Raw genomic sequence first — 22,823 nt, 5'->3', positions numbered from 1 at the left:
TGTGTTGTTTTTTTGGTTTTTAATTAAGCAGATCAGTGGCTTCTAACACTCCTCTTAGAAGTACTTCAACTCACACATACACACAAATGTGAAACTTGCTACTAGGTTAATAAAACAAATTCTCTCTCAGATCCAACAAGCACTAAAACTGATGCACAAAAGAGTGGACTTTTTTTTTTCCAACCATAAGTATGCTAATTACAAAATTCAGTGTGTTTTAAAATGCAATCTATTTAGTTATGACATGTGGTATTTCTTTTTCAGGTCGAAGATGAATATAGAGTGTTCCAAGAAGAAGCCAAAAAACAAATTGAGGATCTTAATGTGACTCTAGAAAAACTTCGGACAGAACTAGATGAAAAAGAGACTGAGAGAAGTGACATGAAAGAAACTATCTTTGAGTTGGAGGATGAAGTAGAGCAGCATCGTGCTGTGAAGCTTCATGACAATCTCATCATATCTGATTTAGAGAGTAAGTGTTATGAGTTCTTCTTGTGAGAGAAATGAGAATTTAAGAACCAATGAAACAGAATGCTGAAATAGTGAAAATATTCTCACTTGTGTTTTGTATGTCTGAATTCAAGTCAGACAGGGCTTTACAGAGCCCTTATAATGCTAGAAAAAAAAAGTAAAGTTGGCTTTGCTTCTTCAGTCCTCATAGTAGATGGTGTGGGAACAAAAATCGGTGAAATGAGAAGAAACATGTAATCTGACAATGCTGTTTTCAAGGTATTTTTCAAAGTAGGAGAACGTGTAATTACATGTTTAATAATAGTGTACTAGTTGTGTGTTTTGGAGACTAGATGATTGATTTACTTTCTTTAAGAATGCTCTCTTTTTCACGTGCCCAAATATCAGGATTACCAGGTAGCTTGAGAATGTTTAAAACCGATTTCTCCCACCTGAAGAAAGACCTTTTTAGTTGAGAAATGGATAAATAGAAGTCCTGAAAGTTGGACTACTGTCAAGTCAAAGCTGACTTGACAGTAGGGATGTATTGTGCATCTTTTCCTGCATAGGTTTGCTCAAGTCATGAAATTGATCTGTGAGCATAAAAATTAATCTAACAAACTTCAAGCAAGTCAAAGTAAGACATTATCTGTTGACTCACTGGAGAAGAAACTGTTGGAGCCTGTAATGAAATTCATGTTTACTGTATACTTGTCTATCTGTCTGTGCCTTAGTTCCCTCTCTGATCTGAGACCTGTTCAGACATTCCTACCACAGGCTGGAATTCTGCAATTAGTCTCCATCTAAACAAGAACTTGGGCAACTGTACCCTGTGGGAGCTGTATTTGCACAATACTACTTACAGGGTTCAAATATGTGCTATGCTAAATAAGACAGTGAAAAAAACAAAGCATTATTCATTTTCACAGTGAGTGAAATATTCATAGAAAGTATTTTAAATTTGTCTGCTATCAAAGAAAAGGTGGTGTTTAAAGCAAGCTAAACTGATTATTCATCTGAAGACCAATGTCTTCAGACATGTGGCTGTCAGCTTTGTTTCCCCAAGCAATACTTCCTTATCTTGAAAGACGATCACTGTTTCTCTTTACAAAATTGATGTAGGTTTTTATTCTGCTCTTTTTGCCTCCCTTTCTTTACCAACACGCAAGCAAGGTCCTTTTTGGGAGCCGGATCAGAGGCATATGGTCAACGGCTCTGACATTGGTCCTGAAGTCATTTTGTAGCAAACACTTAAAGATGGAACACTTGTGTTTTTTTTTCTACTTGCTTTTTTTTTTTTTTTTTTTTTGTCTTAACTGAAATACATTCATACAGGAAACAGCACCACAGTCAAGTAAACATTTAGGTGTTTACTCAGTAATGCCTAATTACAAGGCAGCTCTAATTTTTAGATGCTTTTGCCTTGGGGATAGGACAAATGGTTTTGACAGATGTCTTGTAGGAATGTTTCTGCAGTCTCACAAAATAGCTGTCAGATATTTCCCTTAAAAGGGTAAAAAATCTGGTGGAAGAACTTCTATTTATGCTGAATTTTTTCAGCAAAAATTGTAATAATCTGTTACTCATCTCTCTAGAAATAGTTCAGAAAAAATCAGCTGGACTGATAGCCTGGTGTGGTTGGGTTAGGGGAGAAATCGGTGTAGTTATAGGCAAGAAGGAGAGTGGCATCTAGTGGCCATAGGAAAGGATGGCACCTGAAAAATAGTATTAAACTAAACTTAAACAAAAAACAATAATGAGGAAAAAAATAGAAAAAAAAATCCCCACAACTTTCTTGGACAGCTTGAAAACACCGTTTATTATGGGTTCTTAGTTAAGGCTTAGGCTGGAATTTCTTGGTGGTAGTCTCTTAGGCAGTGAACTTGTAAAATATGACTAAATCTTGCATTTGCCTAGGGGCAAATATGGGAGAATTTGAGAGAGTTTGTCAAATGGCAAAATCACTGGGTGAATGAAAGTGGTGGTAAGACAACTGATAAGTGACAGGTATTAAATGATAGAAAATTACCACTGAAAGAATTCCCAGAAGACAGACTTTACAATGGGGGTAAGATGCTTCATAGGTGAGCTGGCATTCAGTTTAGTGGCTAATTAACGCTAAATGGTAACGCAGGAACATGGAATGAATGCCCCAACGCTGGGACTTAGGGCATGCTTCATCGCTGGCTTTCCAAATGCTAGGAAGAAGTCCAAGGGATGTGTAAGGAAATGTTTCACAGTGATCAGAATACAGAGTTACCACGTTTCAGCTCTTACTATATGTGTGCCTGCAAAAACTGTCATGTCTCCTGTAAGGACAGCAGAATTTTGGCTGTGCTGATTGAAAGCACACAGCGTGCTCCTGCTGTCAGTCCACATGCGGCAGGACCTGCAGCCAGCGCAGCTGAACTTCTTACTGGTGGGGTGAGGAGTTGTAAGCAAATGTGATTCTGTGTTGTATCTAAAAATGAAACATTAACTTGGAAAAAAAAAAAAAAAAACAAACAACAAACATTTCTTAGATTTCTTTAAAATGTTAAATTTCTTAAATAAAAAAAAAAAAAAGACACATTAACATTAAATACAAAATATTATGTTTTGTATTATGGTAAGTGCACTGTGAAGAAGCAGCCTTTGGTGGAGATGGGTCTGGAGGTATTTGGTGGTGGTGAGGGGCTGGGAGAGGGCAGGAGAGGGAGGACGGCAACAGGAGGGGGCCGGGCACTGCACTAGGTGGCGTGGTTGCTCAAGTTTTCATGTGTGGTTTGGAAAAGTTTCAGTAGTCAGGTAGCAGAGCTGTCAGTTCATCAGCTTTGATGACTAAGGGGGTGGAAAGGAAGCCTTTTATTCTTCCAAGAAGTTAACAAATTAATTTGTGGGGAAAATTTTGTATCCTGGTTTGCAGAAAATTGATGTTTGTGGGTTAACTTATAAGTTGTCAGATGGTTCTTCCGAAGCCTGAAAACACTGCTGGCATGTTCTCTTAGCACTGTGTTAAACATAGCAGTTCTCTTTATCCATAAGGATTTAAGTCCGAACATCTTTTGGACGAGGGTAGGTGAGTGAGAAGTTTGATATGTCCAATGGTCAGTGAATAAGCAGTTCTGTTGGAGGGCTGGCAGAATTAGTTTTTAATGCTTTATATCTCATTTGAAAAGGACAGTTATGAAACTAAATTCTTACAAATGGCGTTTTGTCCTTGCCTACCATAACGTTGGAAAAGTCAATTGAATGTTGGTTTTTAATTGTTTTTTTGGCTAACATTGGACACTTGATGTGCATTTGTCTTGCTGTATAGACCTCCTGGCTGACAGGGGTCAGCTCAAAAGCCCAGCAGATAAGCAAATTGCCTGAGCCTTGGTGTGTTTGTGACCAGTGCCTCTTGCTTTGTAAGGAAGCTGCAGTTCCTAGTAACTGCTAGGCTGATAAAGCTCTGTACAGATGTCCTAATGCTGGGATAGCCTTTTCTGTGTTAGTACAAAGCAAAACAAAGTAGCTAGTACAGAAACTCTGAAAACCCTCTGTGGATCCATCTCTGTCAGGATGAATTCACAGAATCACAGAATCACAGAATTTTCTAGGTTGGAAGAGACCTCAAGATCATCGAGTCCAACCTCTGACCTAACGCTAGCAGTCCCCACTAAACCATATCCCTAAGCTCTACATCTAAACGTCTTTTGAAGACTTCCAGGGATGGTGACTCCACCACTTCCCTGGGCAGCCTGTTCCAATGCCTAACAACCCTTTCAGTGAAGAAGTTCTTCCTACCATCTAAACTAAAACTCCCCTGGCTCAACTTAAGCCCATTCCCCCTCGTCCTGTCACCAGGCACGTGGGAGAACAGGCCAACCCCCACCTCGCTACAGCCTCCCTTGAGGTACCCATAGAGAGCGATAAGGTCGCCCCTGAGCCTCCTCTTCTCCAGGCTGAACAAGCCCAGCTCCCTCAGCCGCTCCTCGTAGGACTTGTTCTCCAGGCCCCTCACCAGCTTCGTCGCCCTTCTCTGCACATTTAGCATTGCCTGTCGAGAACCATAATGTCATTTTGTGAAACTGCTGCATATTGTGAACATTTAAAAAAAACGCATAGGAAACATCTTCATATTGTAACTTTTCTTCTTTCTTTTTACAAAGATTATTGGAATTAAACAATGGAATGTTCATGCTCATCCTCACCTTGTAGGGAGGGATTCTAGCTGCTAACTGTAACTAGTAAGAGGTACAGTATGCAGCGATGCTTTATGGCATCCTTATAAAAGTAGGATGGCATCCTATTCCTTCCTCCTGCCTCCAGCCCTAGTTTGCAGTTTTTAACACTTGTAGTCTGCATTTCTTGGAAGTTATTTTGCTACCTTTTAAAAAGCAAGGACTTGTCAAACTGTGATTTAAAATGCAGACAGAATTGAATCCTGCAATAAAACATAAGCAGCTTGCTGATTTGTGTATTTGATATCTTTAGTTATCCTACTTGTTTATCACAACGGCTCCCTTGTTCTTTACTTACCTCCAGACAATAGTTATTTTTCCTTTTATCTCAGTCCTCTTTCTTGTCTCCTTAAAAGGAGGACGCTGGATAATGGTGGAAGGGAAGCACCTGCCCACTGTACTGAAAACTGCAGTGCATACAGGTGTTAGGGGGTTGTGCATATTAGAGAAGAACTAGGGAGGCTGTGAAGATGCACAAAGGATGGATACCGTAAAGAAGGTGTGCAGAGGCTGCTGCCTCTCTGCCTGTTCTGACTGATGGAGTTCTCGGGCTGTGACTGGTGGCACAGTGCTAAGAACAGAGCTCAGACTGGGTGGGGTGAAATCACCTATCTCAGTCTTAATTTCTCACTAGGTTTCAAATTCTTGCAGTTGCTAATTGGTAGTTCTGTCCAGTCCTATTTTTTTAATCTCTGATAGATTTGGGGTGGGGGGATGACTGTTTCCAACAACTGCTGTCAAATGCTCTGTATTGTTTATAGTAACTGCAGAATATTCTGGCCATTGTGTTTTACTTCAAAGCATAAATATACTAAAACCTAATGGTGCGTTTCATATCTCACAAAAGCTCAAAACAATGGTATTATATAAGCTTTAACTCTGAATGCAGTTATAGTTTCTGGTTTGTAGCTATTTTTAGGCGAGCTACGGCTTGTTAGCACAGATTTTATTTTTAAAAACATTGAACTACCTGTAAAAAAGAAAATGTTCATGCTCTAGATTTCATTTCAAAGTGCTACTGGAAGCTCTTTAGGTTGTGTTGACTTGCTGTCACTGTTGAAAATTACCTAATTTGCAGTGTGTGTGTTTTTGTTTTTTTTTTTTTTTTTAACATTTGTTTAAGGGAAAAAATGCTGTGGAGGGGGAGCAACTTTTGTAAGTTTGACCTAAAGCTGGCATCTAAATGCTGACTCTAGCTCAGCCAAGTTGTATATAAATAGAGAAGCTAAAAATTGGAAAGCTCTGCTTGAATATCATGGTAGCGTGAGGTTTGGTTGGCCCGCTCTTGGGCTTGTCTTCAGAACTCAAAGATCAGTTGGATGCGTCTTAAAATGGGCAGCCTTGTAAGAAGGAGATATGTAAAGACATACGTCTAATTTTAGTGTTTCAGCTTTTGCAAGCCTGAGAGGTTATCGTGTTATCAGGCCAGCTGAGCTCTGTATCGTTCTTGTAAAGAAATCAACTGTGGCATTTAAAGCCTCTGAAGTTGGGACCATTGAGGCAAAGTTCAATTAGTTCTTCTAATGAAGAAACCAGAAGGAATTCCATCACTGGAAAGTTAAAATGTTCTTATGAACCTTGTTGAGGTTCTTGATTGTACACATCAGCATAAATCAGTTGTTGCATTTGATTTGAACAATTGGAAATGCTTGCTGTCTTCCCGTTAGTCTGCAGCAGCTTCATCTTTATTGTTAGGAAAAGCTCTTTGACAGAAGACAAGGAGTACTGAAGTTATGGCTTACTTGGGAAGATATTGGTATTGATGGGTATTGGCAGAACAATGACTTTGAATAAACCCTGGATTCGGTGCTTTTCCTGAGGCCTGAGAGCCAAGTACGAATACTGGAAAGTGGTTCATCTTGGAAAATCAGACACACACCCAACCTGTGTCAATTGGTCTGTATGTGTTGGGCACGCTTCAATCTTTCTGTGAAAAGATCATTGCTAATACACAATGAAAACATTTGTTCTAAGCAGATCACGAACCTGAACTGAAACCCCCAGTTAATCAGTTGGTCCATCGTTTTTACTTTTTGAAAATAATTGAACGATGCTATGGAAATGAAACACCCTAGAATCCAAGGATCAGTGAAGTGACGTGCTAATTAGAAATTTATGCTGTGTTCTTCTTCATTAATTGCTTAGCTATAAGAATGGAGTAATCAATCACACTGTCCTTTCGTATTGAATCAAGTAACAAATGAATAATAATTGCAGTTGCCAGTCTGTCAGACGCTGCATTAGGGTTTGGTGCTGATCAAGCTGCATTCGCTTCTGTATCGCTGCTGACAGATTTAAGGGCCCATCTCTTTCATAACATGATCTCATTGATTGTTTGTCCCTTTGCTGTAAATATAGCTTGTTTCAACTTCATATAATAGCTTGACAGACAGGAATGTAAGGATTTTATCCCCATTGAAGGCATAGCAGTGGGTGTTATGTCAGCTGCTTTGTGGCAGAGGAGTAAATTGTGAATCAAAAGGCTTAATGTATCTGCAGCTTGTGGTTGAAGAGGAAAAGCCTCTAGATATCCATAGTTTTAGGATCCTTCCATGTTAACCTACCTACCTTGTATGTACTGGTTTTGTTTGCTGTTTGTTATTGTTTTGTCATTTTAATGTTGTGACATGTAGTGAAGAGACTGGGATTTGTATAAAAATCGATGTGGTTTATGCTGTTCCCCTACCAGTCATAGAGCAGTATGTACTTATTGATGACTTCTGTCAAATTGCTTCTGATCATATTTTTCTCCAGATGGCTCTGGTTATAAAAAAAAGAAAAAAAAATAAAAATATATATATATTACAGATTGTTTCAGTTACTATTTCTTAAGTAAATAGATCCCTAGATAAGATCTTACATGGAATTTTACTTTCTTTTCAGATACAGTTAAAAAACTTCAGGACCAAAAGCATGACATGGAAAGAGAGATAAAGAATCTTCACAGGAGACTCCGGGTAGGTTAATACCTAAAAACTTGGAATGGCGTAAGACCTGCATGTGAAATTGTCAAAAAGTGGTATGGCTGGATGTAATACCAATACAATTACTTCTGAGGAGAAAGGCATCATAGGGGAATATATTTACTAACCTACAGAGACTAAAAACTAATTTTGAAAAATTGTCTTTTAAGTACGGTATCGGGATTAGGAGAAAATATTTGTAGTGAAGAAAACAAATATGCATTAAACTATGCATGAGAAGACGAAGGAACATTATCTCTGTTTCTAGAAAAGAAATTCATGACCTTTTGAAGTTGTTTCCAGCAAAACTTGATCAATGAAAGTTGTAAGTTATGTTACGCATAATGCCAGAGACGAGTGCCTTTATTAGACCTCGAAGTTGCTTCCTGTAACAGCAGAGGGAAAATATGAGTAATATGGATAACTTCAACTTCACAATTCTTGCTGCAGCTTTCAATGTAAAGTTTGATTTACTTCTAGGAGGAGTCTGCAGAATGGCGTCAGTTCCAAGCCGATCTACAGACTGCAGTGGTTATAGCAAATGATATCAAGTCTGAGGCCCAGGAAGAGATAGGGGACCTAAAGCGTCGATTACATGAAGCTCAGGAAAAAAATGAGAAGCTCACTAAAGAGTTGGAGGAAATAAAGTCACGCAAGTATGCACAAAACAACAGGGATATTGTCTGTTTTGTAGGGGCGTTACAGTTTTGGAAATCCAGTATCTTAACTGTTACTGGGGCTCTGGATGTTTGTAAATTCTGTCACTGTAAAGATGTGTATTTCAACAGGCTGCTTTATGCAGGCTTTCAGGGAGTCAAAATAAGTAAGCTTAGAAGAAAAGTATTTGTTTCTTTATTTTGTATACTATTTATTTAAGAATATTTAGTTTGGCACTTTTGTAAAATCAGGTTGTGATGGAGGATTTTTCCCAGTAACATTTAGTCTTGATTTAATTTTCTTCAGCATGAAAAACAAGCAGAGTTAGCTTTTCTGTACCATCATTAATACTTCCCTTTAGTAGCCAGGGCTTTTGGTGTGATTGAAAATACGACTGTAGCTTTACCTGAGAAGAAACCTTCCTCTGCATGCATCTTGTACTGTTTTCTTTCCACTGGTAATTGTTTCTGGAAATAATTAGAGGTGTTTCATATAAAAATTAACTTTTAAAATAAAACATTTCAAATTATGATGCTCGAATTAGGTCATACAATTAGTTAAAAACTGAATCCTATGTCTTTCAGGAGTGTTAGTCATCAGTAACTACATAGAATAGCAACATCTTGGGCAGCACCATTTTAATCCTGACTTCATTGTCTCTAAATATTGAATAGCTTACAAGTACAGTAATGATGTTTGCAATGTGTATGTGTTGTTTTTTTTTTTTGTTTGAGCTATTTATAGGACACATTATACTTACCTCCAATCCTACTTCCTATGTAGGCTAGGAGAAAAGTGTGGGAAAAACATGATAGGGATAGGGAGAGCAAACTGGTTACACTGAAAGTGGAAAATTATCTGAATGGATGAGTGGTGGTTGTAAGCCTTCTTATCTGAAGTAGGATCATGAAAGTGAGAAGGGTGAACACTAATACATTTTGGCAAGAACTGTAATTATTCAATTACTCCTCGAAAATGAACCTTTGAGGTTACAGTTGCACTTCTGAAGGCTTGCTGACTATAGTCAGTATATTCCTTACTTGTCTACATACACACAGCATTTGACTCACTGTAGGCAAAGAACAAGGAGACAATTGAAATAGAAATGGAAAATGATATAATTACTGTATTGGAGGGAAGGTGGTGAGAATGTATATTACAACATCTGAAGCAAAAATCAGACAATGTTTAATTAGTTCAGGCTATAGAAAATAGGTTGCTTCAAACCTATTTTTTTGTCTTGGGAGTGACAATGAATACCATAACCATGATAAGTATTCTGTTCTAAAATTCTAAAGTTTTTGCTTCAAAACAGATTTGGATGCTGCCTAGACATTAATGCTAGAAATATATTATTCTCATCTCCTTACTCTTGATTTAAATTGTTTTCTCTTTGTGCAGGTAGGAAAAAAAATATCTCCCCTCTGAGCTGATTATTTTCATGTGGTAAAATCTTTAAACCTCAGTTTTTCCTTGTATGCATCTATATGTATGTATTTGAGAGGGGAACAGAAATTTAGCCTTAAATAGACTATTGATTTGATAGATTTTTTTTGCCTGGTGCTTAAGCTGTCTGGCTGACAAATAGTAAGAACTCTTACATTGGTAATTTAGGGTGATCATCTATTCCTCAATTACAGTGGAAAGAAAAATAGGTTAATGACTGATTTTTTTTGACCATAGATTTTAATTTGACTTCAAATTTGTGTTGATTTTGTAACACTTTGTGTGTTAAGATGTTTTTAAATGCCTTAAACAGGCTGCATATTGATTTCAGGCAGGAAGAGGAACGTGGCCGAGTATACAATTACATGAATGCCGTAGAGAGAGATTTGGCAGCTCTGAGACAGGGAATGGGCCTGAGTCGCAGATCATCCACCTCCTCAGAGCCAACTCCTACTGTAAAAACACTCATCAAGTCATTTGACAGTGCCTCCCAAGGTAATTATTTTCAACCAATGTAGTGTCTGTACTACGTTATGTTTTTTGGGTATTTTGACTTGGGCATTTCTAATGGCTTAGCCAATTCAAAGGTAAGTTGTTGTATTATACCATCATGATTTATAAGCGATGGCTGAAACAAATCAACCTAAACTCGATTGCACAACAGCTTGTTCACTGTGGTTAAGGGCAAGTATCCTTCTTTGTTTTCTGTTTTTTCTTCACTGCTGCAGTGCCAGTGTTTCACATGCTAGATGCTTTGATTTGGTGCTCCCATATATTAGAAATACATAAACACGCAGTACATAATTGTAGCTGGGATCACAGCTGACTGCAACCTTCCTATTAAGTTGTGTACATAGTGTGCCAAAGTAAGCATTCTAAAAGCAATGGAATGGCTAGAGCCAAGTTTGTTTCTTTTAATAACTTACGTTTGCATAGACAAAGTGCTAATGAAAGTTAAAAATAAGGTCCAACCAACATCACTATTAGAAGATAGGGGGAATTTCATTTCTGAAATGAAAGGGATCTCACTGTTGAGACAGTGGAATTCACTGTAATTTTCTGATGGTGAAAAAAAAGATACTATTGTCCTTCTCTGTAGATGAGTAGAATAAGAAAACCAAGTAATTCTTCTGAAATGGGAAACAGGTTTTAGGTTTGATTGCATGTGAGATGTTGTATGGTTTAAAACATTTTCTTCACCAAGTCTTTTGTCCTTGAATTTCACTTATGATAATGTTGCTGTGAGCTTCTGAAGTAAAAAGACCTTGCTGGAAGTAGACTATATTACCAGAGAGATTTACAGTACCTGTATTGTGCGTAGCAAATCGATTTTTACACACTTAAAGACTGAAAATGTAGTATGCTATAGAAGTATCTCTATTATTTGGTGATTCTGTAAATGATTCTATTTCCTTGCATATTTTCTTATTTCATTGGTATTAAGTTTTTGATTTTCCTAGAGTAGAGTTAGAAGGTTTTCCAATCTGTTTTGGAATAAGGTTCTATCTTGCCGGAGTTTGGTAAAAGAGTAAATTCCCTCTGCCTTCTTTTTCACCTTTTATTTTAAGCTGGTATCTGTTGTCTTCAGCATTCGTACCTAATCATGATGTTAAGGAAGCATATGACTGACTCAGCCAGCTCAGTGTTTATCTGTTTTCATACTTTTCTAATCATAGTATTTGTTTAATTCAAAATTTGGATACTCTTACATAACAGTAGGCCTACATTAGCTATGGACTATGTAGTAGTGATGGCATTGGATTGAAAATGAGAAAGGAGAAGCAGGTGACAGTGGATATCTTTCCTGTCTTACTGTCCCAGGAGCCTGCTACCATCTCTTTAACTATCTGGAGATCAGAGAACTAGCAATGCTATCATTTACATCTGCCAGGGTAATAGTATCCTGCACCTTAGCCGTGTCCACCCTGCAGTAAACTTAAATGTTTTTACCATGGATAATATATTCAAGACAGAAAATGAATGTAATTACAGAGGATTGAACGTGTAGGCAAACTTCTGAATGATTTTGCAGGCAGTTACTAATTGAAATTTTAAAAGATGTGATCTGGTAAAACCAGTAATGTAAAATGCAAGGAGAGTGTTTGCTATATGCAGCCAGTCTCCTTGTTCATTGCAATATGGTGCAGTGCTCACAATGGTTTCCTTTCTGTGTGTCTGCTAGTTCCAAGCCCTGCTGCTGCCACAATTCCTCGCACTCCCCTGAGTCCAAGTCCCATGAAAACGCCCCCAGCTGCTGCTGTCTCCCCTATGCAGGTAGGTATTTTATAACTGCATTTAATCCTTCTTTGTGAAGAAGAGCACATGAAACTACAGCCACTACTATTGTTTGGCTTTGTGGGGACATAATGATAAAATGCTTCTTCAAGTAAGTAGCTACTAAAATGTTCAGTCTACCAAAAGGGTGCTTCTCCAAGGAAACCTTAGAGAAAATGACACTTAGCTGTATTCGAAATGTAAGAATTCCCTGGTTTTGATACAGATGGAGCCCATGTCTGTTCCTTCCTGATCACTGCACCTAGGGTCCACATAGAAATATCTCCTTAAACTCTTATTTTCTTGTAAGAGGTTATTATAACTTAGGTATGTTTTCTTACATGTCCTGTTTGTATAACATCTGTTTAAGCACTGCAACTGAAGGAAAAGTTACAAAACACACATATACTACATTAGTTCCTTTGGAGTCCTTCATGGAGAACCATATTGTAAATACAAGATTTGGCATAATTTGGAAATTCTTGTTAAATATTCTCAACCCTTGCTATTCCTGCAGTACTGAGAAGGCTGTGAGGAAAACTTTATCTACATTCCTTAGATTTAGACTTGCTGTTTGTCAGTTGTTAGTCCTGTGCCTGGAATGGAAACAGCAGTAATCCCCTTCAGGCAGTGGTCTCAGATCTGTGCAGAATCTGTCAGCAGTCATCAGTATAAATGTATCCCATGTTGCATGGGCTTTTGATATCAGACCTGACCAGAGAAGAATGAAATCATTGTAAATTGATTATCTTTGTTAATTTTGTGCAGACTGAGAGTTTTGTCCAGTTGCTGATTGTACTGTGTATTTTGTGCTGTCCCCTTTGAAGCTTTGTCCATTTATTCATCTGCTACAGGAGTCTAGGTGCACTTAAGATTGCATCATCAGTAGTGCTCAGCTTTATAGATCATTGCTGTTTTTATGATCTCACTAGCTGCATGAAGAGAGACTTCAGCAAAAGCAAACAAGCTTAAGGACAAAGATGGGACCAGATTCTCAAAAAAAAAAAAAAAAATTTTACTCCTTTAACGTCAGTAATTCTCCCCTTGCCTTCATGATAATGCTGGAATGACTTTTTGAGAGCTTCTGCTATTTTCTGCAGTTCAGTCACTCCTGACAACAATTTTCTAAATTATTTAAATGTGACATTCTCTGACATGCTTTGTTTCTGTTGATCTGTCTCTATATTTCTGTTTATTTCTGTGCTTTTGTAGGAAGAAGTACACTTAATGTCATGTTCTAAAAGGCTGGACTTTGGCAGTACTTCTGCTTTGGCAGTCAGAGGGCTTCTTGACCAAGCCCAAGGCTTATTTAACTTTATTTAACTGAAAATACTGTAAACTTGATCAGATGTACTGATCTTGTTTTTTTGTACTGTTTGCCAAAATTACTTGAATCTTGAATTCTGGTATAGAACCAAGTCATTAATAGCTGGACACTCATTAGTGGCAAGCATTGACTGAAAGACAAAGGGGAAGGCATGTAAATGAAAATAGCTTCTATTGTCTTCTTTGATGATAGGTGGTTTTCTTGTAAGTTTTTATAATTATGCTGAAAGCAACTGGGATTTATGATCTCTGTTACATAAACTTCATTTAAAGGATGTTTTCTGATAGAGAAGGGGTTCAGGTTCAAAAACAATTTTCATCTTTTCCTTTGCTTCATTTTCATATTACTACTTTGTTTTCTATTGTTGTCTTCTATATTATTTTTTACTTTTTTTCTCTCTTGTAGTTGAAAAGTAGTATTTTTATAAGTAGTTGCAATATGAGTTGATGTAGAGGCTCTCTCATCTTACGGAACACATCTATGGTTTAAGATCTTGAGTAAAGGTGGAAGAGATGATCTTGGTATGAGTGTTGCCATGCTTATTATCGTTAATGTCAGGTGCTTTTGAATGCAGTCACACAGGAAATATGAAGAAATATGAATACTGAGAAACTCAGTTCGTTTTGATATCACGATAAGAGGGATTAGCTGTCAAAAAGATTCTCCAAGCACAGCTGCATTGATATGTGGTCTCTGAATAACCTGTATCATTTCATTTTTATATTGGACTGTGACATGAATTTCCTCAATCTACAGAGGTTTTGCTTGATTTGTTTATCTTCACAGTAATGCGTGCATGGATAAGGGGAGGTGTTCTTAAATATATTTTTGCAACTGAAAACAAGCAAAACCCCTTTCTGGCTTTATGTCCAAACCCATAGTGGAGCATAGTGGTTATTTACCATAGCTTAGCAATATTGCAAAACAGTTGGGAAACGTTGTATAAGGAGATTGCTTTTCAGAATTTAAAATAGCCCTTCAGAGTTTGTCCAAATGCTTAGCGAGAAAGTTTGCGTCTGGTAGTCTGCTAAGAGTGGAGATGCAAAAAGGCATCAAAGCAGATGCCTAGAAAGGAGTGTAAGGACAAGGAGGTGTAACTGCCAACTTCGCCGAGTACTTTTTTTCAGTTTTGTAGTTGGAAGATTCTTGGAACCAGACATGGTTCTGGATTCCCTGCTCATCAGTGAATGTCCAGCTTTGCTTTGAGCATACAAACATTCAGGCTCCAAGCAATTCAGTCAGACTTCCACATTGTAACTACGTAATATGCAGAGAGCTGTGTTTGTTTTGGAATTGCCACGTGTAGGTACATTGGCATAAATATCTTACTGAAGTAGGTAAGTACACAGTGAGGTGCAAAGTACCCGTCAGGAATAGGTACCTGGATAGTGGTTGAAGGTCATGTTTCTTTCCCCAGCCAACAGCAGATGCAACAATTAAGAGTCAGAGTTAAAATATTTGGAGTTAAAGGGATTAATCCATCCTGTCATAGTTAAAGTGTCAGATGTTTGTTCTTCTCTTTTTTTCTGACCTGTGTCCCTGTTTCTCTTCTGGGGCTGTTACTCATCTTAAAAAAGGAAAAGAAAAAATCTAATGACTAATAGCTAGCTAGCAGGAGCTAAGAGTGGCTGTGGGAAAATAACTGTTGATAATCTTAACGTCTTTAATTGTAATTACATTATACAGAGACTACAACGTAAAATCATTTAATTTAACTCCAAACAATATTCTTTATTGCATCCCATCTAAAGTACTCCTTAAAGGTTCTAACATTTCCTTTTGCCTAGACCTCAGTGTAGGATGAATGGGAACACAGATGGCAAAGCATCATTAGTAATTTCTTTCCCATTGGTAATTTCCATGAGTAGCCTCAAATGCATATGATTCCTTTAAACTTTTGATCCTCTTTTATGTAGTGTTGAGGAATCTGGACACTGGTGTAAGGGACAAATGGTGTTTAGCAACTGAACAAGTTCGAGTGTATTTCTAGTCAAAGGAAAAAAGCTATATATCAAGAGATTGGTAGCATCCATACTTGCTTCATTACACATCAGATGTGTTTTGTAAATGAAATGAATGGCAAATCTGCAAATTCGGCAGGTCACTCAAGCAGAAATATTCTTAACACTTGTTAAATGTTTCAGGAAAAATTACTGTCCAAGAGACACTTGTGCACTACTACTGTAAAGATACCGCCAAGTGGAACTTGATATGTGAACATACTGGTTGGATCGTTTTCCTTGAATTTCCTGAGTCACTACATTATTATTGGTAGCTGTAACAGTAAGATATTTAATAAGGAACTAGTAACAACGAAGTTAAGCCCAGACTGCAGTGTCAACAGGAGCAAAAAGCAGAAAAACAAACAGCTTGTGTTATAACAAGGAGACAATACTGATACATAGCAAGTTATCAGTTGAGTACCACAGTCGTTTTCTGACGATATCCGTAAAGGATGTTTGTTTTTAAGTGATACCCGGAAGCTGAGAAAGTGATAAAGATATACGGTGATCCAGCAGCGTGCCTGCTCTGTGTACCTTCCTTTCCTGGCAGAGGCTCTATACTGCTCTGCCTTTCTAACAGCAATCCCAGAGCCAGCCGAAATGACAAGTTTTTTTTTTCTTTTAACCTCATTGATTATTGTATATGTTTCATTTACTTATATATTGGAAACAAAGGCTCTCATTTTGATATAATCCTTCTTTAATAACAATGAATAAAAATACTAAGAGGGTGAAATGAAATATAAAGGTAATGAAACTTTGGAATAGCAACCCTTATGGGAAGCTGTTGTGGGGAGCACTGTGCAAGGCTCATGGTTACTGTCACTTTTATTTACACGTTTAAGGGAATAATCTGTAGAATACCTCAGGATTTTGATATATAAAGCAATAAAATTCTTCACACTGTGTTTTCTAGTTGGTTCTTGGATGTTGGTAGCTGTTTTCTCCATTTGATTACTAGCACAAAAGCATAATCCTAGTTTGGCCCAAAATGACAAATAAGTAGTCCCGTAATCTTGCCTGTGCTACAGGATGCGACAAAGTATATACTGCAAATTTCTGTTTATCACAGTTTTGGATATGTCTGTCTTGCCTACATGATTTGGCATGAGAAACATCTGAGCTTTGTTATTTTATGAAGATAAGGCTCATTTAACCTTCTCATCTAATCTTGGGCCAGATGGAGAGCTGAAAGTTTTCAGGATAAACACATTACTGGACTTATTATGATTAAATATAGGAATCTAATGTAAAAGGGTGAATAAGGATGTAATGTAACTTGCAGTAGGCTCTTTGAAATCATTTTTTCAAAAGAAAGCAAAACCAAAAAGCATGAAAAATATCTGTTGACAGTCTTAAGTCTTCAGCACTTGGATATAAGTTTCAGGAAGTGTAGGGGTAATTATTGAATTGTGCAGTTTTTATTTGTGTGGCTTTTTGTTTGTGTGATGGAAAAAACGCTATTTTCAGTGTTATCCAGTGGTTATTAAATTATGTGCAAGATGCATCTGTGATCATACACTTGCACTTCAAGCTGCCAGAAGCTATGAATTGCTAAACATTTTACGTAAAATTTGAAAAGACAGTGTTAAGATGATGACTTTTGCAGCTTTCCTAGCAATAGGTAAAGCTGAGGGGAATGATACTTCTCATTCAGAATGAGAGGGAAAGCCTTCATTAAACGGTCCCCAGGGTGAACCATGTCATGAAAAAAATTGAACGAATTTCTAGCAATGGTGTGGACAAATGAAAAATTATATTTTATTTTTTTTTCCTGTATGGAAAGAATATTTAGAAATTGTATTTTGTAGAGGTTTTGTTTTGTTCTGCTTGGTTTATATGTAGCAAATTGTCTGACACAAGGATTTTTCTGTTTCAGAGACATTCCATAAGTGGACCGATCTCCACTTCAAAACCCCTTGCTACACTGACAGACAAAAGACCGAGCTACGCTGAAATCCCTGTGCAAGGTATTTATTCAAGTTCATTTAAACTTTTCAGCAATGCTAGTATTTTTTCTGTTGTATGTCATATCCAGATCATTATCATATTAGATGCTTTTTAAGCAAAATATTTTGACTTTTAAATGCAAAGTAAGTGTTTTTATTACTTTTTTCTTCACACGTGGTGACATATCAAAAAGATGCTTTTTTGAGTTTTCAACAAAAACACAATTATATCCTAGTAAATGGGCATTAATCTGCTTTAATGTGTGTATATAAACTGAGATCACTTGCAAAATCAAGATCTTAGGGATATATCATGCTGCTGCTTTCCAGATTTAAAAAATGCACACCTCTGGGGCTACATTATGTATTGTGGTTTGTGTGTGTGTTTCAAACTTAAACCGGGAGGATAACTGTAATTGTATTGCATGTGAATAACAAAATATAAACTTATTAAGTATTGAATCTTCAGGAGCCAGGTGAAAAATGGAATGGAATTGAGTGTTGATTTATCTGTTTTCCAATATTTCCCTGTTGTGTGAACTTTGTTTTGTCTCTCAAAATGTTCACAATGTGCTCTTCCTGTGAGAGTGAATGGCTATCATATGTTGGGTGTAGCTCTCTGATTTATGCCTGTTTTAGTTTTTTTTTTTTTTTCTGTAGATGTTTCTTAAGATAATACCCATATGACTCCAGACTGAATATTTCCTCTCAGTTTGGTATTCCTGAAGTCTGATGTTTTATAAAGGGTGCTTTTTTTCTTTTGGTAGCATTTCATAATAGTCCGTACGTGCCAAATTTCCTTCTTGCTTTTGTTGAATGTATATTGAGGTTTTGTTCAGTGCAGCTGGAGTTTTAATTTTAGAAATGTTGATATTTTTAGGAATATTGAAATGCCTTTCCAAGAAGATAGTTTAGGATTCTTTAATTGTTACAGAGTTCATGGGTAGACATAAGCTTAAACACAAAATGATTGACATGCTTTCTGTAGTTTCTGTGTTTTCATTACGATTAGTTAAATGCAGGAGCAGGAAAGTATTCTGGTAGAGAATGTCTGACAGAATTCCTGTTTACAAGTGTGTGTGTGTGTGTGCATATATATATATATATATAAAAGCAATGTATGTTCCTTATGTCATGTTTTCAACTAGTGAAGTGGGTTTACCATTTTATTTTGAATACTCGTTCACCTTTTTCATATTTTTGTATTAAAATTGCTGCCTTGTAATTATATCTACAGCAACATGAGTATGTAAACTTTATGCATAAAAGTTTAAAGGTTTTATTTGAAGGAATATTAATTTTAAATGGAAACTAACAAAAACTAGGTTTGGTTAAATGCTACATAAAATTAGTTTTGCTGAAGTTTGATTTCACTCATCGTCAGAAGGCTGAACCAATCTTTCTGTAGGAAAAATGAAGGCACCTTTTTGACCCCAATTCATGGGAAAGTTAGGAAAGCACGTTTGTATTTAAAAAAATAAATAAATTACCAAACAGACCAAAAAAGGGAGGGAGGATGACACAGAACCAATCTGCTTTACCACTCCAAACTGTGAATGGCATATCAGACATTTTTTCCAGTGTGCTAAATGGGGATTCCTTGCTTGGACTTTTGGTTTTACAACTCGTTTTTAATAGAACAGGGCAACTGTGAGAGAGGCCTTACTGAAAAAGGAATAAAAAGGTCATGATGTGTTCATAGTGAACTTTGTTAGTAATGAGCAAATTTTAGGCCTTCTTTTGTACAGATAAAATCTATTGCTCTCACTAAAGCAACCAAACTCAGGCATTGGTAGGCAGTATTTGTGATGCGTATCTAAATGTCTTACTTGAACTGGAATCTTTGCTAATGGTGTCCTGTCTTCATTTTCTTTGTCTAGAACATTTGTTGAGAACGTCGTCTACCAGCAGACCAGCATCTTTGCCAAGAGTACCCGCTATGGAAAGTGCCAAAACTATTTCAGGTAATATCACGTTTTCTAGATGACTAATAAAATTAGGAATTCTCATTTCAATGCTGTACTTATAGATGTATTTCTCTTTTTTGAGAGACACCTTTTGTTTTCAGACTATTGAGGTCTTTTCAAAAGATTGGATATTTAGAATAGCTTACTTTTCAGTGTTTGAGTTTTCTGTTGAAGTATATGAGGAAGAAGAGTTAAGTCCAATGGGTTAATAAATAAATAAATGCAGTTTCATTGCATCAAATGGAACAGAACAGATTTTTTTAAATTGCTTTTCTAGTGTCCTTCTTGTTGCATATAGAGATTTGTACCAAGATAGTATACTGTATGGTTGTGTGTCAATCATGCACGTAACAGCTGACTAATATGTTCCAAGAAACTCTACCTGGCTGTTAACCTACATTCAAGCAGTAAAAGTTATATTTTAAAAAGCGAGTGAGACAGAGAAACATTCTGTCCTTCTCTGGCTGAGCTATTCCTTTTTTGTTTGTGAGAAGAATTATTTTCAATGGCTGGAGAAGGTCTCTCCTTTAAAATTGGAGGATTGTTCTTTTTAGGTAACAAATGCATATTTGTATGTTACCTAATGCATGTAAATATTTTCCCATGTTACCTAGCAAAACTTCTACCCATTCTGTAGGACAAAAGTTTTGCAGTAAATCATTTTACAGTAGTCTATTTGGTGACTGGCAGAACCTACAAATATTTCCAGTTTTTACTCTTGGTGGTTTCTGCATTTTGCTGTTAACTGTTTTCTTTTTCTTTTTTTTTTTTTTTTTTTTTTTAAGAATTGAAAAATATAAGTTTTAAAAGGCTTCTAGAGACAAATCTTTACGATTAGTAGCATAAATAGTGGGATAATGAAAAAATGGTACTTCCTGTTAAACTAGGCAGAACTGATTTGAGAGGCATATATATGTATATATTTTAAGATCCCTATATTTGAATAAATGGTTTCAGGGGAAAAAAAGGGGTTTAGCTCATTTTGATTTGTACTGAAAACATCCACCCAAAATAATTTTTCTCAACTTCTAGTGTCTGGAATTTATGAACTAATTTACTTGCCATAAGTCATTAGAAAATAAGTCTCTGAAGTCTGTGCAGAGTTGCTATTGTTTATGTTTGCAAATCAAATGTGTAACTGTGTAGATATAAAAGGCAAACCTCATACTGTTAACTGGGATCTCTTCCATGTAGAGAAAACATGACCATTCTACAGAATGTAATGCTTGCTCTTTTTTTTTTCTTGACAAAAACGTTTTGTCTGGTGGTCTCAGGTCAATCTTTAATTTGCCTGCTGATCTGTAATTCAAGTCCAGAGCATCGCTTGGGTGTCAATTCTTGACTAAAACTAAGTGGAAACAAAGCAGCTATTAACTAAATTACTTTTTTTTTTAGTGACATAACTTCATGGACTAGAGAAAAAGTGTATGGTTTGATGTTAAAATTTATTTTCATTCATGGAGTCTTCTAAATGGAAGTAATGAAGTATCATTATACCATTAGATGTGTTCATCACATTTTCTTAAGTTAGAGCCTGTATGTCAAAACAAAATGTTGGTCGTGCACTTGAAATACTTGATACCTCTTTAGTGGCAAGTACCAAGAAAAATGTCAAAGCCTAGGACTGTATATGGATTTCTTTTCATGGTTTCTGAACTAACGCTTGTTAGAGAGCAGGAATAAGTTCAAAAGGTTTTATTGTTGGCAAATGATCAATATATGGACGTTTTTCACTGTATAGTCTCTCGAAGAAGTAGTGAAGAAATCAAACGGGATATCAGTGCACCTGATGGAGCATCTCCAGCATCTCTCATGGCAATGGGTACCACCTCACCACAGCTATCACTCTCATCTTCCCCTACAGCATCAGTCACCCCTACAACCAGAAGTCGAATAAGGTAAAAGCCTTTTTCTGTTATACACCAAAAAGTGTTAATTTCATAGCTATCTGTCTGTGTGTATCTAGGATATAATGTTGGCATCAAGACTGCAGATTTTACTGCTACCCATGCAACAACAATCTTTGGAAACAAAGTGCTTCCTCCAGCTCAGTATACTTTTTAGAGCTTATATGGTCAATGCCATGATTTTATGCTCCACTAGAAAAGAAAGCTAAATCATGTCACTAAATAATATCATCACATCAGTTCAATATACCATGAAACCAAATCCAAGAAGTGAGCTACAGCGTGACTTGGACTTGGAGAAAACGTGATAAACTTTAAATTTAGTAGTCACAGCTGAGGACAAAAAGCAGTATGACTGGGTCTTAATTCCAGACACTATTGAATAGCCAGGACTGAATTGGCCTGTGTTATTTGTACCACACTTGAAATCATAATGTAAGTCTAAGTAAGAATGGCCAGGCACCTCTCTCTTATTAGTATGATAAAAAGATAAACCTTTACAGATGGAAAAGGTTTAAATTTATCAATGTTATCAGCTACAAGAACCTCAGAGTATTTACACCGTATGTTATGCAAGTAAAGTATGTACACAGTCTTGCCTGTTAGATTGGGAAACTGAGAGGCAAAGGTAAAATGACTTTTTTAAACCTATTTGACACAGAACTTCTTGAGAGTTTTTGTACAGCAGAAACATTAAATCCTTAATGTTCTGAGACATTACAATATGTAATAATTACATTATAAAATTGTGAATATTTACAGCCGTGGAGGATATTGAAAATGCGTTCCTGAAATCAGTTGCAACATGTATGTGTTGTTCTTTCCACTGTGCAGAAATTAAGCTGAGTTTGGATCTGTGGTTACTTTATCAGCAGCAATGTATATTGTGTATGTTAGCACTTGAGACCAAGTATATGCAGAAATAAAAAAGACTAAAAGACCTGTATATGAGCTTTGAACTCATAGCATAAAATTGCATGGGTGGCAGTCTGCAGACTGTAGCAGATATGTAGTATTTCATGTAGTAATTGTACAGTTATAATCTTGATAATAAGCTGCCTAGGCACTGCTTGAAATTCCAAGCCCTACAACAGGAGGAGCAGTGCAGACTGCAGGAGTGGGTGCGTAGCGATGAATGGGCTCTCTGGAACACTGCTCACAGTGCCGCTGCTGGACTTGAGTATGTTTTTGTGATTGAGTTTCTCTTTTTCCCCTACCTTTTTCTGAAAGTCGTGGTAAAATAAACAGTTATTGCTATAGTTCACTAAAACAAATATTTGAAGTTTACTGTTCCTGTTCTAGTTGAATCTTTATTGGCTCTGTTGATTTTGAATTAAGTTAACCTAATACACTAACTTATAAGACTTGTATGTCAAACTATTTTTCATTGTCTGCATACAACTTATGTTATTTTATTTCCTTTAGCTGGGCTTTCATAACTGAGAGAACTTGATATAAACCATGTGCATTTACTGGAATTTGAGAACAGGCTGTACAGCTCCTCCATGGCTAAACAGTATGGTTTAGCATAGAGAGGGAACTTGAAATTTGAGTTTTCATAGGTTGTCCCAAAGCTCTATGCTGAAGTTCTCATAGTGTTTCATAATCTTTGTTGTAGATTAAATATGCAGTCCCATCATTATTTGTTTTGATGACCTTCTTTGACCTCTTCTGA

At 36.7% G+C, this 22,823-nt stretch overlaps 1 protein-coding gene across 3 annotated transcripts in view; it reads left to right on the top strand.

The window, feature by feature from the left end:
* SPECC1L (sperm antigen with calponin homology and coiled-coil domains 1 like) overlaps positions 1-22,823 on the top strand; it is a 70,508-nt gene that overhangs the window by 22,287 nt on the left and 25,398 nt on the right. For all 3 annotated transcript variants that reach the window (XM_084538892.1, XM_084538890.1, XM_084538891.1), the window contains 8 exons: positions 265-472; positions 7,539-7,612; positions 8,099-8,274; positions 10,053-10,216; positions 11,904-11,995; positions 17,205-17,295; positions 19,155-19,238; positions 20,983-21,139. In XM_084538892.1, coding sequence (XP_084395018.1) covers positions 265-472; positions 7,539-7,612; positions 8,099-8,274; positions 10,053-10,216; positions 11,904-11,995; positions 17,205-17,295; positions 19,155-19,238; positions 20,983-21,139 — 1,046 coding nt within the window. The remainder of the gene's footprint in view (positions 1-264; positions 473-7,538; positions 7,613-8,098; positions 8,275-10,052; positions 10,217-11,903; positions 11,996-17,204; positions 17,296-19,154; positions 19,239-20,982; positions 21,140-22,823) is intronic.

This window comes from Aythya ferina, assembly GCF_964211825.1.
Source record: "Aythya ferina genome assembly, chromosome: 17".
Classification (NCBI taxonomy): domain Eukaryota; kingdom Metazoa; phylum Chordata; class Aves; order Anseriformes; family Anatidae; genus Aythya; species Aythya ferina.
The sequence above is the reverse complement of the archived record's forward strand: the minus strand, read 5'-3'. Positions and strand labels throughout refer to the sequence as shown.